Source organism: Camponotus vicinus, unplaced genomic scaffold (genome assembly GCF_025532165.1).
Source record: "Camponotus vicinus isolate PSW18456_S1 unplaced genomic scaffold, iyCamVici1.0 SCAF_5, whole genome shotgun sequence".
Classification (NCBI taxonomy): Eukaryota; Metazoa; Arthropoda; class Insecta; order Hymenoptera; family Formicidae; genus Camponotus; species Camponotus vicinus.
In genome coordinates, this window is record NW_028141977.1 from 2,431,736 (window position 1) to 2,455,778 (window position 24,043).

At 29.0% G+C, this 24,043-nt stretch overlaps 1 protein-coding gene across 1 annotated transcript in view; it reads left to right on the forward strand.

Moving 5' to 3' along the window:
* Positions 1-24,043, forward strand: part of LOC145971674 (LON peptidase N-terminal domain and RING finger protein 3) — a 46,339-nt gene that overhangs the window by 11,770 nt on the left and 10,526 nt on the right. Inside the window, exons 2-3 of the mRNA XM_083099588.1 lie at positions 22,642-22,760; positions 23,174-23,296. Of these exons, the coding sequence (XP_082955714.1) occupies positions 22,642-22,760; positions 23,174-23,296 (242 nt within the window). The remainder of the gene's footprint in view (positions 1-22,641; positions 22,761-23,173; positions 23,297-24,043) is intronic.

Genomic DNA, 24,043 nt, shown 5'->3' on the forward strand with positions numbered 1-24,043 from the left:
GCGCCAATCCTTGATCTCGTGAGCGGAGATCTCGAGAGGAGACTTATTTTCGAACGAGCTCGTGCTCTTTCCTACTGCTTTGTCCGCTTTATTTTGCAATCTTTCATTGTAGTGGATTATAGCGGAATGTTAGAGCGCCAGAATATTCCGTATATTCGCCTTTATATCAAGATTTTTTGAATCCAAGATTAAGATCTCTTTATATCTCTTTATATCAAGATTTTTTGAATTCAGTTTAAGATCTCTTTTATTCACTTTTTGAAGAGAAATATTAAATTTTAAGATAATAATGAAATAAAATTAAAATATATATATGTACAGACACTATAATATTTAGACAAATTTATCGAGTGATGAATTTCAGAGAGATAATTCACATAGATGACTTTACGGTCCATTAAATGAGTTGTGATTGTGCTTCCGCGATCTTTTATTTTCAGACTGAAATAGTATGACGCGTCGCGTGTCCCATCTTTCGGCTTTCAACTCGATTCGCAAATAGATTTAAGTCTCTCTTGAATTTAACATACTAATTTCAAACATTTGTTAATCTGAAGCTTAGAGAGAGCAAGTCGCAACTGTTGTTACTAATGTGTTTGCATCATTAAAATTAACAATATGCGTATTGCGTAACAGCGTGAAAGATGCGTCACAACAGAGAGATGATATCTTATTACACAGATCTTGTGTTAGTTTAATTAAACTTATTCTGATTCAATTGTTATTGTATGTATATAAAAAATTTATTTTATTTCTAAATTATTTCCAGTCATTAAAAAAGGTAATAAAAATTTGCTAAAATTTCTGTTACGCGTTTATTTGATTATATATATTTTTTCCTTAATTATATTTAACAAATAATAATAAATATATATGTACAGTTTATTCTTCATTTTGTTGTAAAACTTTTAATTTTTAGCTATAATGATATTGTATAAAATATTTTAAAGACTGCCTATCATCGATGTACATGTATTCGAAGCTAATCTTATCAAAGAATAATATCATGAAAATTTTTACAATATTTTAACTTGAATATCTTTTACACGCGCCATATGTTCTGGGAGTTGGAAATTAAATTTTATGTATCGCCGAAATTATGTATTGAAATCAATTCTTCAAGTATTAAGTCGAACAAAATTTAGCGAGTTTATGTGTTTGAAAATGCTATTTATTTATTTATTTAATGTATTAATATTTATTAAATTATTAAACTTATTTTAATTTCAATACTCTGTATAAATTATTGATTAATTTATAATTTGTTTTTAAAAAAAATGCATATGAAAGAATTAAACACATAAACATTTTCGTGTAAAATATTATCTTTTAATAAATACTTAGTCTTGTCAAAATATTGATATAAAAAAATTAAAAAGTGTCACACATAATATATTATACAAAAAAAATATCTTAATCTCGTACGAATTGTTAATATAAAACAATATGTCATATAATATACGAGTATTACGCAAAGGAAAGTTAATGTGAAACTCTCAGGCAAAACATTGGTATTTAAATAATTAATTGTGATAAAAGGAATGGAAGGTTACTTTTAAATTGGTAGAATATTACTGTATGTGCACATATATGGAGAGGATAATTAAGGAAAAGAGATCGATGGTTTACGATGTTCGTGCAGATTCCGCAGATAAAAGTGGGTTGCGTTCTCAATTCCTTTCCGATCGCGCCCATCTATCAATTGAAAGTTGACTTTTATCCGTGCGACACCATTACACTTCAACTTATAGTCAGGGAGAATCGCCAATCTTTATTTCTTATGTGAGAATTTTGACTTTGAATAATATTAATTGTCGTTTAGCGGAAAACATTAGCGAAAAAGGAGAATTTACTCATTTAATATAAAACATCAATAAAATGCTGTAATAAGAATTTTATTAATATTGTCTTCAAATATTTTATTTCTCCATACGTACATATATAGAATGATCAAATGTAGGTTAGTAGGTTTCTCTTGCGGATTCTAAAATAACTTTACATTGTAATCGTTACATTATTGAGCTCGATTGCATATGCTTCGCGTTTTTTTAAATCTTCTAACGTTTGTTCAATTATTTGCAAATATATTATATACATATATTTTTTTTTACTACATGTCTAAGATAACCAAATTTAATCAAATTTATTAAACATAATATCTTAAATTATCCTTTTTTGTTCAATGCGTTTTATTCATCGAACTAAGAATTAATTAAGTCTTAAAATTATTTTTCCTGAATTTCTATTTAGCTGTATCTTGAAATTACTTCATAATATCATTTACTTTTCTTCGTCGAATCTGAAAATATCATTTATCGTGATAGATTTATTATGCTTAAAGCACAATATTGTTTATATTTTTCAACAAATTTTTCAATCTCACGCATGTTTACGTTGCGTTTTTCTCATGATATTGATTTGTAAATATTTGTCGAGACATTATTATGTGCAATTATCAATTTTTTGTCGAAAATCGTGCGCTCTTCCACGACTTTTGTTGCTCGCCAATTATAAGCGAATATATAATAACATCGTCACGTCCGAATGAAGTCTTATAAATCCATGAACGCGTTTTGGTTGTGCAATTACCGCGCAGCGAAATTAATCCGTCGCAGACGTAGCTGATTTGTGTCAAGGCGACGACGCGACGCGATGGAGGGAACAGTTTACATATCGCTTTCCTTGCCTTCGAGGGTGGTATAAACAAGATGCAGTCGCATCGTGTATTAATCAAATTGCACTACATTATAATATTAATTCTAAAAATATGCATTAAAAAGGTCTCTAAAAAATCTTTAATATTATCGCATTTTTTACTAAAAATGTTGCACAACGAGATAATATGATGCAAATTATGAATTATAGAAATAAAAATATAAATATTTTCGTACATATTAAATTTAGGCATAAAATCAGATTCTTTAGAAAACATTGAAAAGAAAGATTTTTTTAGTCAAATTTAAGATATTAATTTATAATCGTATTTGTAAAAATACCTTTCAATTATTTATATCTATACACATTTATTATTATAAATATTCTGTTTTGAAATACAGGACACTTTTGAAATTCTAGACTTAGTCGAGAGCTTAAAATACTATACTATTGTCATCTCGCTATAAATTTCATAAACTCCGATCTAGTGATAGGATTTATATGAATTTGTCGATATGTAATAATTTTAATAATTAACTAAACTATTTTAAATAATTTTAATGTAAGCTTTTAGTAAGAATATGACTTTTTAATCCTCGTTTAAAATAATAGTGCATAACACAATATGTGTATATCATGAGAATCTTGACGCCCACGTATTGAATGACCACACAATGTGTTTAGAGCGGATCTATCTCAGACACGTATAAATAGATATCATAGTTCCGATCTTTATGACAACGAAGAGTTTGGAGTTCCGTAGGCGATAATCGACGGCCACGTAGAAGGTCTCGTGAGGTTGCCTCTATCAATGCAGGGTGCTTAAATTGATTTAGCCGCTTGAACTCTTACGTATTTTCTAATTGAGTCCGATTACGGCTCATTTTGTGAGAGGCATGTTATTGGTCTACACGATGTGTTGACTGAAAGCATGTTTGCACTATGTTGCCGTGTCGGACAAACATCAGTTAAAATCGTGTTACGTTCGTAATTATTATTATTGTTTCAATTGTACTTATCATATGAATATCAATGCAAATATAAGATATTTACACCAAATTTATTGACAAGGATTGCAAATATTCTTCGGGGAAATATACATATTGTTAATTTAAAACTTTTAATTTTAAATTAGTAGTTTATACAAAGAATTTTTATATAAAAATAAATAAAATTTATCTAATAGGTTATCTAAAAATATATAAAATAAATAAAATTTATCTAATAGATTATCTAAAAATATATAAAATAAATAAAATTTATCTAATAGGTTATCTAAAAATATATAAAATAAATGAAATTTATCTAATAGGTTATCTAAAAATATATAAAATAAATAAAATTTATCTAATAGGTTATCTAAAAATACAATAAGAATTAAATGTATAGAAATTACTACAAATCTTATAAAAATCATGCGACAATTATACATATAAAACATAAAAAAATCGCAGTTAGAAAAATAATTACAACACATGAACATTGTTAACAATTTTTTTATAATTTCTTCATCTATCAGTATTTTAACAAATCCTAAAATATTAAAAACTCTAGTATTTTACTGTTTGCGGTCGCATTACAAGCATCTCTAATCGATAATGTTGTTTTAGCTGCGTGATACAAGGTCTCAGTTATTTTAAAAAGTCATTATTATGTATGACAAAGTTATATGTACTTCAGAATTGCATACTTTATGTATAAAAAAATTTCGTTTTTATCAATCGATTAATCATATTTATCACTGGACTGCAATGACATACATATTGACAAAAAGTTGCAAAATTTCAAGTAAGTATACAAATCATATACAAAAACTTGAAACCTTTCGATACGTACAGTATGAACAAAATTTTAAATCTTATTATTACACAATTTTAATTTTAATATTTTGCTGTTAAAATATTTATAAAGGACAAATATTTATTTAAGGATCTTTTTCTGGTCTATTTTTCAAATTAAAAGAGCAACGTTATATATTTTTCCTTTTCTTTTCACATAATTTACATATTATATAAAAATATTATTTACAAAGAATATATTTATTTTAATATAAATGAGTATTAGACATACAAACATAGAACTTATAAATCTAAAGAATTAGCTTAGAATAATTGCAAATGTAAATAGCTCGTTTCGGATTAACTTCAAAACTTCGGTGCATTTCTAATTTGAAATCAATTATTCAATTCAATTATTCAAAAAACATGTTATGATCGCGTAGCGAATTGCATCTTTACCTTCAGAAAGTCGAAAGTAAGAACAGCTCGTAATCATTATTGTTACGACACGATCTAAGAACAATACAAAATAAAATGCGAGCGATTAAATCTAATTTTCGTAGTGAGAATTAAATGTATAGAAATTACTACAAATGTGTGACATTTACACATGTAAAATATAAATCACAATTCGAAGAATAATTTCTTTCACGTGAATACTGTTAACAATTTCTTTATAATTTCGTGAATTTATTTCAAGTGAATCATTGAGCGAGACAACCTAATCGGTTAATCGGATGATGACATCTGACACGATAACGGAAATTCGACATTGGTTGAATAGGATATCCGTAAACGATCGCACAAACAGCCACAGATCGGATCTAAAGCCAGATTCCACGCGTGTTGTTACGCCCACACTTTAAGTTGCGACGACCGAGACGAATTACGTAAGATGCTGGCGAGATTCGCTCTTACTCATTCACCGGGTTGCAAGCGCACGCACGTCAATTCGTGATTCACCATTTAATCCGGCGGAAGCTTTCCTTAATCGAGAGGGCGACATACGCATTGAAAAAGTGTCGCCGCCTTTTTCCGCAAATATTGTAGTGAACTGCTAATAATTAGATAGCTTAGTGGATAAAAGCACATAAAAATATCAGGATATGATCTTATGTGAAATCTAGAATAATATTTATTTAATTGAAAATATAATTATAACTCAGATTTTCTATAAAAAAATCTGTATGCTAATATAACGTAAGCGAAGCTGGAAGATGACTGGAATAAATATTTCTGGATGTTACACCAAAGAAACTGTCTCAGGATAATAAACGGAAGCACTAAGTTTAAACAACATTTCACTTTGCCCTGCGATTCTTCTTTCTCATTTTTCGTCAGATTCTGAAAGATTTATAATTTTATGTGAGTTTTTTCGAAAGAATTCCATTCTTCAAAGCAAACAACTCTGATTAAAATAATCGCAAGCAAAGACATGTACCAGAATCGAAGACGTTGATCCTGGTTTCAAAAATTCTATTTTAAAATAGTTTTCGCGCGCGTAAAAATTATAAAATCTGACGAAAAATGAAGAGAAAAAGATCGCAGGGCAAAGTAAAACGCTATGTATGTTTAAACTTGGCGTCGGCGTTTATCTTGAGGCATTTTCTTTGATATAACAGGACCGCGTGCTTAAAACTATCAAGAATTATAAAACTATTGAAAACAAAGCCTGAACTTTTGATCATTTATGGATTTCTACAAAACGATACGTCAACTTTATGGAAGAAAAATAGTGAAAGGAAAGTTTATAATGACAATAATAATAAAAATTATCACAGGCATGTAAAATAATTGTAATTAGGAAAATAAACATGTTTTAAACACATAATAATAATGATAATAATAAATATATAACAATTACCGATTTTATGATTTTGCAATTTAAGAGCAATTTTTGCAATTTAAGAATAATTTGTTATGTAAGAGTATTTATTGAATATAACGATTTTAATAATTTAAATGCTTTTGTGGATATTATTATTGTCATGCATTAATATACTATTAAGTGATTTTGTTTATATTCAATGCTGTTATCATTTATGAGCAAAAAAAAATGAAGATGTTAATTGTATCATTATGTAATTACTAGATATTTATGAGTTATACTCTTATCTACATTCTACATTTTAATATAGTACATCGATAAAAATAAAAAATCAATTATTTCATGTTCATGAAAAGAAGAATTTTTGTGTTATGCATTTTTACAAAGTATAATTATAACAGTAAAATGATAAAACAATGGCGATAATACATAATTGAAGTACTATATTTAAGATGCAGTAATTTAGCAGTACTATATTTAAAATGCAGTAAGCATAGTCTATTATTATATATTTTATCTTCCAAAAAATTTAAACATTTATATTTTTTTTACATTATTTGTTTAATTTAATTACAATAATTTTAATTCTTAATTACAAAATACTACGTGTTATATTAATACTTGGAAAAATCTTTCGCGCTGTTGTAATTTTTTTTAATACGAAATATACATACATACACTGGTTTATCGAATATGATATAGTGTAGGGTCGCATTTTGTAAAGAAAAGGTTGAACATGCTCTCGGCGTTTTCCGATATTCAACGATAAAGAGAGTTCGGAAAACGTAAATGGAAACTAGGTCGTACTGACATGCAACTTATCTTTTCTCTCCATTGTGACACGTATCCTTTTCTGTACACACATTTAGCATTCTCCCGTATTTAATGTTTCGTAATAGATTACCACACTATCGGAATTCGCCATTCAAAACTCTTTTTTTTTTACAGTCAGAAACAACAGTTACAATACATCTACTTTTATACACGAGTTAATCTATTTGTCACACTTTTGATGTTACATAACGCGATGGAGAATGTTACGAAATGATTATGTAAAATTTGCAAATCTAAAAAAAAATTGGATGTGCAATAAATGTAGCATTTGATGATGCAATAAAAAGAAGTAAAATTTTAGTTTACGATTTAAAACAAAACTCGAGCGTTTATATAACTGAAAATAAAAAACTTATACGTATATAACAGAAATATCGCGAAATATTATATATTTTAACTTTTACTGCAAAACTATTTCTATCGAAAAATCTCTGAAACAAATTTTGTTACTATTTTTTTAACTTTTTATTATTATATTTTTATAAATAATATTGCTCATATATAGAATATTTTACAAATGTTTGATAATTTACTTTCTCATATTTATCGGAAATGTTAGAAACTTAGGGGAATGAGATTTTCGTTGAAAGATAAACTGTCAAAAAGTAGGATGTAACGTTTACGTATAAATGCTTTTCTCTTCTTCTAATAATATCTTTCCTTCAAAAATTATAACTTTTTCAATTTAAGTTAAATTGAGCTAAATGGATGGTCCAGATTGGATTCTGACCTAAGTCGTTCAAGCTGAGTTTAGAACTCATCAAAATCATCAGATATCAGAATTAATTAATCAGAATTAAGATCAGAGTTATAAGTTATCAGTAAAAGTATTATAATATAACGCATATACATAAGAATATTAGAGACGATGTGTTTATTAGATTTTAAATGTAATCATGTCATAATCTTAAGAAGCTCAGACTCATCGAAAAATTCTCAGACTTATATATATTATACTTAGACTACAAACACACGGCTATCTCTCTTGTGAAATAAAAGCAATCATTTACAATTGGACAAAATGTCATATCATAGAATTCGATATGTCATGATGTCACTTGATAAAATCAATATATAAAAAATAAGACGTGATAGTAAAATCGTATAAAACACTTTAAAGTAAAAATAAAGCAAAAAATAATAATTTAAATGTAATATCGATCATACTTATCATCACAAATTCTGAATTTCTGGAACACATAAATAACTCGAATTTAATTTCTTTTTCATCCTCTGTATATAAAATATATTAAAAACAATAATATCAAAAACAGAGAAACAAATTCTCATTTATATATTAATTTGAAATATTTAAATAAAAACGTATTTTTTGACATAAAAATTATTTTACAAGTAAAACGAAAATGTACATTAGACCAAACATTATTCAGTACATTAAATTGCAAAAATATAGTGATTACCTAAAAAGGTCGCATAAGATACAACTTATACCATCAATTGTAACAATGTATATAAATGTAAGACTTTTTTCTCATAATTTTCTAACACGTGAAATCTTATTATTTTTCCTGTGAAAAAAACATTTTAACTGAACAAATTTTGTTTGTACAAAAATAAAGAATATAGAAATGTTAAAAATGTTTTATTATAATATATATATATTTCTTAAATAATCATTGTTTGTCAATTAATAATACTTTAATAATACTTTTTTTATAATACTTTTTATTAATAATTTTATATAATTTTACTTTTTATTAATAATTTTATATAATTTTATATAATAATACTTTTAATTATATAATAATACTTTTTTGCATGAAAATAGCTTATATTTTAATAACTGCCAATAATTTGAAATACAAGTGTATATTAATAATATATTAATAATATATATTAATAACTCAACTTATATGTACATTCTGCTCAATTGAAAATGGCTTCCCTCACCTGTAACGTCGCTTGTCGACAATCTAGATATAATATATAGAAGTCTGTAGTCGAGATTACATGGGGAATACATGGCATTCCGCGCATATTTTAGAAAATAATTGACAGCGAGTGCTCTAGCGCAATTTATATACCGCGAGTCGACAGCAGCAGATGATAATACGATCCTTTACCTGTTTGCACGTAGCAAGAACCTCGTTGGCGAATGACATTTGCTCCCGTACACGTGATTCCTTCATGTAAATCCGTTGTATAACTTATCAGCTACGCAAAACGGCCCTATTCCATACGTGCCAAATTACGACCGTAGCTCCTATCAAGGCTACTCTTGCGTAATACTCTTCTCCTCGACATGTTTTCCATCTACTCTTCCCTCTCATCGTCCTTTCTAAAATATATAAATTTTTTTATATATTTTTTAGATATTAAATTTTATAAGCATACGATATATCGTACTTTTAAGGAGAACTTTTGCACGCGACTCTCTCCCCGTTAATCCCGACGAACTATCAAAGACCGGAAAAGAGGCATTTAAAAGTGTCGCATTGTTTACACAACTTTGATACCGGGAAGACGAGGAAAAGAAGGAGAAATAAATCCCAAGAGCTCTGATTTTGACGTAATTATCTTATCTTCTCCGGTGCAGATTGCCGGAAGTTGCAAGATATCGGCAGCGGCGGAAACCGCGGAGTTTCCAAGTTGGCGGGAAACGCCCAGAGTGTCTGGGATAGCCGGTCGATAAACGCGACCACCGGTTACGTAAAGGGGAATAATAAGAGCGATGCGACGTGCAACACGCCGGCCGGTCGGCGTGTTTGCCGAGATAAGATAGAGAGGCCTCGCGGTCACGTGCTCGGCGTACTGTCAAACTCCTCTGTTATGTAAACTTTGCGCTCTCCTGGCGAGCCGCCATACGACATTGCGATATACGATGTCGAGTCGATTCCGCGCCATCGGGGGGACTCCGATTTATTTTCGTCAGGGCATGCCTTCTGATGTGTCGCGGCGACGTACACCGTTGTTTCCTCCCTTCCGTTACATTCGGGAAAAAGGGAAAAGTGGCTCGCAGACGTTTCCTTGTCGTCTCGTTTACGTAATGGATCCCGATCGAGACAGAAACGGCCACACGCGTTAAAAATAGTTAAGTTTATACACACATGTATGTGAAAGAGAATGCGAAAAATTGTTTACTTGTACATATTTATAATTAACTTTCCTCGTATAAATTATTTGACCTTTATGTGCGCTGTTAATAATTGATATTATTAATAGCATACTTAAGGATCAAATAATTTATACGAAAAGGTTATATTAATCGGATTATAAGAATCGACTTGTTATAACTATATTAAATTATAAGAATCTTCAATAATTTTGTTGGAATAGATTTATGAAATTCTTTCACGATATTATATAATAAAAAAATATTTCATCCATTTCAGAAATTGCGGCCATCATTTCATGTTGAATATTTTCTAATATTTAATATCTTTAAATGTGTTTTTTTCTTTATATTTTATCAAAACTTTTTTGCATTTTATATCAAATTTACATTTTATATAAAATAATTAGTTTTTATCCCTTAATTTTAATTTTTTTTAAACAAGAACTGCAGTAATATTTTATTCAAGTTTCCTTTTTTTAATAATATTTGTTTTATTTTATATGTAAATTATTATTGGTTTAAAATTAACTAAACTTTAAATTAAATATTAATTTAAAGTTTAATTTATTAATTATTTTTTATTCAGATGTTATTAATATTTCTTGCAATTCAGTTTTAAAATAACCAAAGAATTCAAATAAACGACAATAATTCTCTACTCTGTATGTAACTATGTATACATAAATAATGTCAAATATTTTGCATTTCTCGCATGTGTGATAAAATATTCACCAATAGAAAACGAAGTATACTTTATCACGAGAACAGCATATCGTAAAAGCGACGATTGTACATGCACGATAGAGTCAATCTGCTATAACACACATGTAGTCGTACATGTGACTACACAATACCGATATGAACATAATGTGCCACCCACATGCTGTCAACTATCTCATTTTCCACGGTTGAAATCGGAATGTATATAAATAGTCACGTTTATAGAAAGGATCTGTGGAGTGCTCTACTGAGATGAAATATTGTGCCTATGATAAGCACTCTGAAATAACTATGTTACATGGTATCAAAAAAATTCACTTATCAATATTTCATTTCTTCCGGTATCATTATCTCTTATTTTAAAAAGTCCTCAATATCAGTTGAAAAAAAATCAATCAACTTTAAGGAAAATTTTAAAATTTTAATTTTGAAAATTAAAATAATCCTTGCACATCGAGTTTAAAAATTAAATTTATATCTCGGGACGTTAAAGTAATAACAAAGAGATGAGAAATGTAATCGATGTTATAATATTAAATATTTTTAAATACAAAGAAGGCAAATCTTAATATCTAAATAAATTTCATTATTTACGCGACACTTAGATAGTACGAAAATACTATAAATGTCCGTATCGCGATCAGTCCTCGCGTCGTAACGATGCAGCTCGGCCGAATCTATCTTCTCGTGGAGATCGGCCGACTGATTGCGTAACGATAGATTTATATAAATGGTTACGTTGACACCGCGCGCGCGGAGCCCCGGCCGCAGCCGTCTAGGCCATCATTACATTATTTAACGAGGAGCGCAACGCGTAAAGAGGTATGAAATTTGTTCTTTGAGCTCTCGTAGCGAGACGAGTTTGTATTTCAAATACCCTAAAACAACTAGGCAGTCCGATCGAAGAATGAAGCTCTCGTGGATTTGCCAACAATAATTTAACACAACGGTATTTATCTATATTATGTAACACATGAGACGTAATTTATATAAGTATTGCACATCTGTATAATGTTTTTATCCTCGCAAGTCTAAAGGCAAGGTCCAACGGAAAGAAATTTTATGTAACGAAGGTAAATCTCTGCAACTTTATCAATAACCGTTAACGATGATATCAAAACACGTGAAGTTTTTTTATCCAATTTATTTCCATATAAATAGCAAAAAAATTGGATTACGGGCTTCTAATTCTATAAAAAGAATACATATAGATTATGTAATACATGTAGCACAATTATGTAATATATACGAGTATTATGTCACTAAATTGAGAAAACATAAAGTATTACGTCAGGCAAAATGCTAATTACTTGCATCACAGAAAAACAGCTCTAATTACTCATAATTGATCTGCTATATACAATTTATATCGTAAATTCGCGATAAAAAGAAAAAAAATATAAGCTCTTATTTCTACACATTTTCAAATGTACTTAAATTGAATTTAACTCTTCAAAAATGAACACAATATTACAATATTATAATAAATATTATTATATAAATATTATTATAAAAATATATAGATCTATTTTTATATGAAAGAATAGATAAATAAAAAGAAATTTTACTTTCTATCAAATAAATGAATAAAACACACACACACACATTTAGCCTTTTTTATGCAAATATTTTTAAGACAATTTGCAATTTTCCCGGATGTTATCAAAGCAAAAATAATGAAAACATTTGTTTTGTTCTTTTTTTAATATTAAAAAATCTCAATTAATCAATCATTATTTTGGATAAGCTCGATCGAATTCAAAATTTAATTATTTCGTTTCGAAGAATTTTTTTTCAGTTATGAGACTTTCGCCGGCACGATATGCGCGTGCATGCGCGCAGGGTCGGTGTTTCTGTCAATTACATAATAAAAAGCGTTATATAAAGACTAACGCTACGCATATAATCGCAGGCAGCGCTCCGGCTTCTATTTGTCCCGACGAAATTGATCGGTCGATTCTGGATATCAAGCCATCGATACCGCGAGCTATGCATGCTATGTGTAACGATTTTCTGGACGCGCGCCGATAATTAAGCGCGATTAATTGAGATTACTTGAAAGTCGGTAATTGGAAATACCACCAATATTGAGACTAAAATAATTAGACGTTACAAAGTTATGCGATACCTGTACAATTATGAGAAATAAAATTTCGACGATTCAAGAGCCATTTTGTCAATTATATATGCGCTCTTTCAAATATAATGGCTTATATGCGATAAAATTCTAGCAATATCACACTTTCTAAAAATATTAAAAATATTAATACTTTTAATATGTATATTAATATTAAAATATTAAATACTTTTAATATGTATTTTGTAAAAATTATTTAAAAATAATTATATATTTAAATTAATTATATACTTAATCATTTAAAAATAATTATAATTATATTTATGCTAATTATACGTTTATTCCATGGAAAGAAACAATTTTAAAAGAAGTCCTAAATATATAATGTAGAATAAACCTAATTTAGATTCCAAACAAGTCGTAAATATAAATATCATAAAAAAGCTTATTGTAAATTTGTGTTATACATAAATATTCTACGTTTTACTTTATGATAATACGTTTATACATATACTCATTTGTATTGTTGTATTGCATTTCCTCGAAATATTATCGATGACGCTTTTGAATTCCATGAATATTTACATAACGTCATAATTATCAAATAACAACAAGTACTCTCTAATCTTGAATGCCGATTATATCTAAATGTTATCTATGCATACACAATGTTCTCCTATAATCTTTTAATATTTACGTTTACCAGGATTCCACATATTTTTCTAAGAATTTAGTTAATCAATAAATCGACAAACAACGAGGCAGAAAAATGTTTTCGAATCTCCTGCTTTTAGTCATACCATGTAACTCAGTTAAATATTTTTCTTACTCTTTCTCAACATTTTTAATATATTTTTTGAAATGCTTTTTTTTCATTTTGTAAACTTTGCAATAACAGATGGATGATTCCGTGCAAAAGAATACTTTTTTCACCGAGACATCTATCTACTATTGCAAAGCCTACAAAATGAGAAAAGAGAAACAATTAAGAAATATATTAAAAATATTGAGAGAATAGGAAATACTCGATCGAGTATCACGGGGGAAGTATCACGGGCTGTGATACTTGACCATGAAAAAGCACCTTGACTATGCGCGAAGCCACGGATGAAGGTTACCATTACTATCGCATGTCGAAGAACGGGAGGCGCTTTCTGCAGCCGAGAGAAAGTCGAAACACTTTTCACAGAGATAATTCCCGATAGTAATTGCTCGTAGCAAAAGTAGAACAGAAATTCTCGCACGATACGAAAGTGGCACACTAGACGCATGTGTATATGTGACTCACACATACACACAAGATGATGAAATTTTAATAAATTAAAGAAAATCTATTAAAACAGAAAAAAGAAATAAATATATTTTTTATCATTTGTTTTTTATTAATTAAATTCAAATTGAATAAAATAAATAATTGAAAGGAACGATAAATTTTGTCTATAGAAGGACAAATGTCGAATAAATGAATTTTTTTAAATTCTTTTACATTATACGAAATACACAAAATATAATATTATAATTAATATATTAATATATTATTACATGTGTCGAATAAAAATTTCAACTATGTTAGAACGTTGACAAAATGCGAACAATTCTAGATAATGGTATATTATAATGAAGTATATTATGTAATACGATTGACAGAAATGGCAGTCAAATAAATAAAAATTTTAGAATTTGCAGCAAAATCAAGATTATAATTAATATACGAGATATGTAAAACTACGTCGCTTATAAAATGCACGTTTCAAAATTAATCTTGTGGATAGATATTAGTTAGCTTTATTTTAGAATCATGAATCTTTCAAAAATCGTAACTATATAACCATAAAAATATAGTATACTTTGTATATATCAATGTTTTATTATTTCCAATCGATATAATATAAAAAAAGTTTAATGGAACAATTCAGTGACGATGATGCATATTCCAATAATCGCTTGCAGGAAAAACCGATATCGAATTTATAGGAAATAGTAGGCGTTCAACTAGAACGAGCCTACGTCTTTAGGTATCGACCATTATATACGTCGCCAATGTCTATTATAGATATATGTAACTGCCGTTACATAATATTACCGTTTACAATAAGCTCGGCACGTCGGCGAAACGTGTTAGTCAGCGATAAACAATGATTTCCGTGCTCTCATTTGAGAAATTGTGCAACCATAACGTCGGTAATTTCCTACACGTATCTCATTTGGTTATCAATTTTTAAACTTCCTTTAATTGTACTATGTGTAGTGTAATCTATAAGAGTGTTTCGAGAGGAATGTATCGAATCAAGAGTAAATGTTACTCAGATGAGGAAGAGAATTCATATCAATTGATAAGAAAACTTTTTAAGATAAAGAAAGATATTAAAGATAAAATAAGAGATATATTATATAATATTATTATATACTAAATATTATTATTATGTTCACATTCTTATTTTCTTACAGGTTTGTTAGAAATGTAAATTAAATTTTTCGATAATTGATTTTAAGAGTGTAAATTCCATAAAGATTTGACATTTTCTACTAAAAATCAATCAAGTTTCTTTGAGAAAAGCCACGATAAAATACCGCAATGAAAATGTTATACGATAGAATATTATTATACGATAGAATTTTAAGTACCTGACATTAGTAGTAATACGCAAGAAATTATATAACTTAGAAACTTGCTTACTCACAGTCATTCGAGTAATTTGTTTCCAAAATTCTGACAGATTTTTATCACATGTGCTATTCAGCATCATCACTTGGCAAACTATCCAAGGATTATTTTGTTCTTATATAACTTGACTGGAACTGTTCATTGAGTTAAATATTCGAGTTATTTTGCATTGAATATTTCTGAATTATTTAATTATAATTTATCTTGATATACGGGACATCTTGTTTCTAACACGATAAATCAGGTTAATAAAATTATGATATTGTTGATTTCAATTGCGTTAAAAAGTTTTGATATTTCTGAAACTAATAACCCAGACAGCACAAAAAGGCCAAAAGATGTCTTAAAGACGTCTAGAGGACTTTAAGACATCTTTAAGTCGTCTTTTAGATGTCTTTTGGACATGTGTGCTGTCTGGGAAGGTCACATAATTTCATATATTTTTCATAAATATCATCAATCAATTGCTGAAAATTATCAGCAAAGAATCTTTTATTTTCGACAAATAAAAACAAAATAATGTAATTTTATTTTTGTGTATTGTGAAAAATAATTAGTCCAATGTAAAGAATTAAAATCTTTATTATTATAAAAAGTGAAATAATACATTCGTTTAATGTATAATAGAAAATAATAGAAAATTAACATACTATTTGAATAATATTTCATGATTTTTGCAGTATCTCAGAATTCATATTAATGTTTTCAATTTATAGATTACAATATTATAATATTAATACATAATATTATAGAAAAAGGAAGAAATTGTCAAGATAAATTATTGCGGCCACGGAAGGTTAAAATATTATTAGAAAAATTCAATTATCTTCTGCTATTAGAAAAATTAATAATTTACTAATAAAGTCAAACACTCGATTAACGCGAATGATGCAAGGGGACGCGTCCAAGAGAAATATTTGCGAGTAATTTGGCAGGTGACATGAGCAGAAGTTACGGCGTACGTTCGCTCCGTGTGGAGCATTATTGATCGTTGCCAGAATAGAAAGATGAAATATACGTGAGAGAGAATCTCTATAGCCCTCATAGTCTACAGATAAGCAACGAGATGTCACAAATTACTGATATATTGTACACTTAGCTGGCTGATGGATTATCATTAGTGTCTGCTGAATAACTCAAATAGAACATTTTCACGTTCGCGACAGCGAATAATCTGACAACTCACACCTACTAATCTAGTAAATATATTTAAAGATTGAGCACGCGTTACGGTACTTTTAACATAAACAAGTATCGAATGATGTACCATCCTCCGAAGATTGTTTTACAAAAATTCTGTTATATTTTGATTTCAAATATTTTCACGGATTTATTTTTTTGATAAATTTGTAACTTATATATAAATAATGCATATTATATATAGTATTATATTCTTCTAAAGAAGAATTAATTTATTTAAGCAATAAGAATAAAAAAGACTCGCATGCAAAACAACGAAAAAGACGAGCTAATGAGAGCCTAGCTCAGAAAATAGAGCGCAAATAAAAAGGTCAAAATAACGCTTTGTTGTTAACAGTTATTGAGGATGGGCTGAAAAAAACTGTTTAATTAAAAGACTCTTTATAAAGATTTTTTTAATTCGCATTCTGTTTTCTGTGCTAAATTCTCATTTACTCCGTTGTTTTGTATAAATTATTTAAGTATAATATCTACAAAATATCAAATTTTAATGCATATATTATATTTAGATTTTGTTAATATAATGAATAAATTAGTATCGTGTGACTAGAAGTATTATCTAAAAATTATAATTATACCAAATTCATATATTTTATTGTATCCTTTACTATGATAAATTAATACGAAACATGTGAAAGGTAATCATAGAAATTTTTATATACATTTTAATAGTTATAATTATTCTATAATTTCTCATACATATTCGAGCAACTTATATTTTGTATATATGATAAAAAAATTATTCCTGAATATAAGTAACAATTAAAAATTTTGTTTTCATCAGAACTATAGTTTTTCTACAATTCCATATCAAACTGATAGTCTTTCTATCCTCACAAGTATAATTTTAAGAAGCAAAAACATAAATGTATTAAAATTATTACACCACAATTATAATTTTTTTTTAAATTCCATTTTTTACATCAATCTTCTCACATAAAGAGATAATTCCATCAAACAAATAACGGTATAAAATCCCATTATTGGTAGACGAGACATTTTACAACACACGAAATCAGGGAATAAAATGTTTCTCTTTCATAAACAAAAATAATATCCTTGTGAAGCAACAAAATATATCTCATTATCAAGCACAGTTATTCTATAATATCTGGCTGAATCGAGCGAAATTTTCATAAAGCAAGTTCCCAGACAGTCCGAGGAGGCGAATGAACGCTTAAATTTCGTTGTTAGCCATAATTATTCCACGGCGGCTCGTTAAATCGAGACGATCCGTTGCCGCAAGACGCACCGTAATTGCGCACGGCAAATAGCATCAGCGACACGATACCAGCAACAACTAACCGGCGGCGGCGGCGGTGCAGTAGTACACGCCGGGTGACCGACCTTTACGTAACGCGCGGCTGTTTGTGCCGCGCCGGCGACGGGTGACGTCTACCGCTCCGTTGCAACGACGGACGATACGTCGACCGTACGTTGCAGCTGCTCCCTGTGTATATATCGCAGTCGCTTATGCTGTATTCTTTCCCTTCTTCCCGCCTTTCGCTTCGCTCCCTTCGCGGTTGGCCGCCGGCCGGCCGGATGCAGTTGCATCGCGCTCCGCGTGCAACTCAGGAAGATTTCCACACCCGTAAATTAAACGCCCGCCGTACCACGAAACAGCGAGATCAACACTGATTAATATGCTATTTCATTAATAATTGAAAAATATAAATTGAAAAAATTGCATCTCGAAGTAATAACAATTATTAAACGACAAAATTGGCGAATAAGACACTCTTTTTCCCTTTTTTCATTTTTATTAATATATTTCAAGGCACTTAAAAATAATTGATTTATTTGTTAGAAAAATCAACAAGAATTTTACCTGCGTCTCAATAAAAAGAATATAATAATAAATTTAATAATATAATAATAAATTTAATAAGGAATTTTAATAAGGAATTTAATAAGGAATTTTTGCTAATTTGTCATTTATGATTTGTACGAAATTATCTAGAAACCGAACGTCTGCATATTTTCAATTCTTTTCACGTCGCGATCCCTATTCTCGAAAATGAATGCCGAGAATGCACAAGCTCGGCAACATGTGCAGCAACAGCTTCTTGCTCCGATTCTCACGTGAAGGCTTACAACAGCTATACCGCCGTATGACGCTCCGTTAACTCGGTTCTCGAACCCGTCCCTCTCTCTCTTTTTCCTTGGCTTCGTATCGTTCGTCTTCTTTCCAACGAAGGTCAGCAGCCGTCTGTCGCGCCTGGTCGCACACACAGCATCGAAACTCTCTCTGTGCATCGATGCATTTTCGTGCGGTTCAGGAATCTCGTTAATCCGACGAAATTGCGCTTGATTCTGAAGGCAATTCTAAAATCAGAGCTTGATTTGTGTCTTTCTTATCATATAAAGATTAATTTTAAATAAATAATATATAATATGTATATAATTCAGTTTTTTTTTAGTAAAATCTTTTTTAAAAATAATTTTTCTTTTCGAAAAATAATTCTTTTCACAAATTATTGCAGCTTGAGAGATAGAGAATAGTACTTTATCTGAGAAATAAAAAATTCCTATACTCTCAAGATAAAGAAATTAAATTAATTAATTATTATTGACAACATTGACTAATTTAATTTTAATAAAATGATTCATATCTTTTTAAGGAAAATTTAATATAAAGATACAATATTCTTGAGAGAGACATAGATAATATATAACAAAATTTCAAATGCGAATCAGATTTATTTAGCGACTATCATATTTATAAACTGAAAACCGGTTTATCTTTAACTTTGTGCTATATCGACGAACCGCATTCCTTTCCATCGCGCTATAACAGAACTCTATTTATAGAACGTTTAAATTGTTAATCTTTTTGTAAAGAAAAATTTATTCAAGAAAATTAACACTACAAAGTGCATGTTTATATCTAAACATATCGTAATTTGAATACAAAAATTTTAAAAATATTATTTTATCTTTTTAAATTTTTTGACATTCAAATATTTTCCAATTTACAGAAAGTGAAAAGGTAAAATGAAGAAGAATAAATATCAACGAATAATATATTATCGATAAAATTATTAATAAAAATTTAAATATATATTATTATAGAAAGTTTCGAAAAGAATTAATAATTCAGCATATTTTAAATAGTCAAGACTTAAGAATCTTAGTAAATCATCAAAAAAAATCTCTCTCTTTCTTCTTATCTCCGAATACTTTAAATATGAATGCGCTCTCTTTCTCTTTATTTCTTTTGCTGGACGATAAAAGTTCTTTTTTATTATATTTTTGAAAGAAACAACTCTATTTAATTAATAAGCACTTGTCAAAAAATACGATTGGAATCATCAGAGTTAAAATTGATCTCTCAGTCATCTCTAAAAGAAAGATCATTAGAAAACAAGCGCTTTAACGGGCTTTAACTACGGTGAGCAAGCGATCGATCATCCGAGGCGGACCTTGGCATTCGATCGAACAGACAGGAAGAGCAATGTTTTTTTACGGCATACTCGAAGAATGATCGTGCTAATGAATGAACTTGTTTGTCGGTATTCCGTTATACGTTATTTCTTACAACTTGGCAATCCACGTAGAAAATTGCGTTCTTTTGCACGCACTTAATCGCGCACAAGCGCTTATGTAATCGGCATGATCGGGACTCTCGGTTCGATTTCTCGATAAATAATCTATGAATTGTACGTATTACGTAATAAAATAACAGTAATAATTGCGCCGGAGGTGCAAACTAAAGTAATTTTGTGTAAGTTTCACAATTTTAGCATTTATTCTTCAATTAAATAAGACCATGAAATTAATTTTGCTAATTATGGGAGATTATGAAAGAAATTTGCTATTAAAATTGATTGGTTTGACCGTATTTTTAGTTGCAATGTTTAAATATAATTCTAGTGTACTTTATTTATTTCTAAGGTAAAAAACTCATTAAATACGAAAATAGCTTGATAATTTAAAATATGTAAAAATAGCATCATTTGAAAAATAAAAATAGCGTAACAATCATACTAATTGTAAGCAATAAATACATACGAAATGTATTTGGATTACTTAAAAATAAAAGGCTCGCGTAGTGATTAGGTTTTTCCGTGTCACATTTCTAAATTAAAGCGAACCGTCATAATTATTCAGAAACACTGGTTACATAAGTCAACTTATAGGAATCGCTCTCGATATATATCTGTTCGAGATTCCTTTGGGGAACGTTGCAAAACCACTACGAGACGGTATATGACTAATAGATGTTTAACGATTATACGTGTCCGGCTTCTTATTCATTCTGAAAACGCATGCACACATGCATAGATAAACTCAGGCAATTATGCGAGTCCCTGTCGCGTTACAAGTTATACAGTGATCGCTCTCGGAATAACCACTTATCGAAACTTAATAGAACACACGCACCTGCTTTTTATCATAGAATATTTATATATGTGAGACGATTATTTAGAAAAATATTGTGTGGAAAAAGTAGATATTAGTTAGATTTTTCGCGACTATCTTCTTCATTAAATTTTTTAGTATTTTCAACTCATTGCTTTAATTATCTGTTTTATATCAATTTTTATATTTGTATTTTTATATTTGTATTTATAATTTTTATATTTTAAATTTTTATGTTTTTATATCTGTTATATATATTATTATAATTTTTTAAATTTTTATATTGTATAAAACACATATATACATATATGGATATATACTTTTTATTCGTGTCTAAATTTGCTATTCTTATATGCATAAATCTAAAGGCTTGAATGATTTTTTACAATCTTTGCAAACTCAATTAATTCAACATTCTTAGCAAACTTTTCTCGAAAAAATTGTATAACACAAGATTCTCTCCTGTTCAAAAGTCTTGTATCATCTAAAACTTAAGATCTAGATAAATATAGAAAACAATTTTTTAAAAATTCAGATTTTTGATTCTAAAAAAATTAAAATTTTGAAATTTGAAAAGCGGACAGTTATTGTTCCAAATTCTTAGCGCATCTTTTTCTACTTTCTAATTTATTTTAACGAATATGAAATAAATTCCTCGACAGAATGTCGCTTTTGGTATTCGCGACGTTGACGTGCGAGCCGGAAATTCGTCTCCGACCAAGTAAGGGGCTCTAGCTGCGGAGGCAATGACATTGCTCACAATGCCAGGATGCGCCGCCGCCGCCTGCATCGGCCGATGGCATCGTCCGCGGTCGCTTCCATGAAATCTGCCTCGTTGCCATCCGTAAATGAACGACGCTTTTTTGCCTCAGACAAGTTTTCACGGAATTAAACGAGCTCAGAATATTAATGGAGAAGAAACTCACACTGCTCATGAATACGCGATTACACTGATAAGTGCATTCTTATGGAGGATGTGCATCAATCAATGGGTGCATTGTTCTTTCGAGTGCTATGATTTATTTAAATATCAATAAAGTTATATTATTATTTTATAAGTTATATTATTATTATATAAATTATACGTTGCATTATTATTATGATATATCGTACCATAAATATACATAAATTTGCAAGAAAAAATTATCAAAATGCAATTTTTATCGAATACGTTATTAATTATTTGGAATAAATTTTGCATTTTTTTTTATTGCATAAAATGTACAAAGTACATACAAAGTGACATTGAAGAATAATATTCTCGTCAAATAGATATGCAACAGCGTCGATCGAATCTACAGCCTTCAAAAAATATAGAATCGATGAAAAATTATTTCGATTATTTCTCGTGTTCTGCGAGAGATACATTTTCAAATGTTTCGAAATATAAAATTTATTCACTGTCTGATAATAATCTTACGAGTTTATTTTTTTTTCGTGTTTCAGCACCGAATAGCCCGCTTCACCGCAGCAACAGAGCTCACGTCTTGCTCTTGTTGAATAGGCCTTTAGCCGCTCTCACGGACGCAGATCATGCAGTTAGATTGCGGCCAGACTGGGGCAAGGTGAGGAAACACAGAACTTACCTGCCTATAATCAGTGCATGTGTCAGATAACAGAACAATTTTTCGTGTATATTTTAAATCAAAATGTATAATTTCGATTTAAAATTAACAGTTTTCATTTTTTAATTTTGAATTTAATAAAATTTTTTTTTCTATAATTATAATAAAATTTAATTTTTAAAACTTTTCACATCTTTTTACTTTATGAATTTGTTACAATATAATGTAATATTTTTTTAATCAATATAATATTTGTTAAAATATGTACGAATATCAGTTTTATCGATTTTATATTAAACGTATATCATAACTAAAGTTGATGTTATATAATTTTACTATCAAAGAAAAAAATAATTATTAGCTTATTATTGTTAGAATAAAAATTTATATTTTTATATCTTATATCTTTTTAGGGACATTATAGAAGAGGAGTCGCTTTGTCCGCGCTTGGAAGACACGAAGAAGCAATCTATGCTCTTTGCATTAGCGTGGCCATTGATAAAAATCCGCAAGCTATACGCCATGAATTGACCAAGGTATGTTTGTCGTTCTTTCAATATATGATAAATTTTATCCTATTCTTTTGTTTGTTTTCAATTTTTTCCATAAGATGGTCAAAAAATTATTATCTATGGACAAATTGTGGACAATCGAATATCAATTTTGTAAAAATTCCTTGTACTAATTTTACAGACTTAAAATTAATAAAATTAATGTGACGTAATAACTAACTAAACATTAATTAAATACAGAATAAAACATAAATCTTAAGATATTCGTGTAAAATGCAATTTACATTGTCCGATGATAAGTTTGAATAATTATAAACTTTTGATTTAAAAATTTAAATTTGCCTTTTGCTATGAATAATCTTTGTAGTTGAAATTTTTCCGATAACCAGAAATTATCAATCGTCTAGATTCGCATCGAGTATCATTTACACAAATTTACTATTTGCATATTCCTGTAGTTCGTAGAAATAAGAGGGCAGGATTGAGAGAATCAGATGAATCATAAGTAAGAAATTCGCATTTTCCCGAGTCACATAATCGCCCGACTCACAATCGGAATGTGCCTTTTAGAAGATACTTTTTGCCATGAAAAATTTCGTATAATTGAAGTCCTTCCGGAAACCAGAAATTATCGATCGTTCAAATTCGATTCACAATTTTAGCACGATTCGCTTACACAAATTCAAAATATTTGCATATTCCTACATCTCTATAAGAGAAATAAAAAGGTATGATTGAGAGGATCGGACGAATCATCGCCAGATCGTAAAT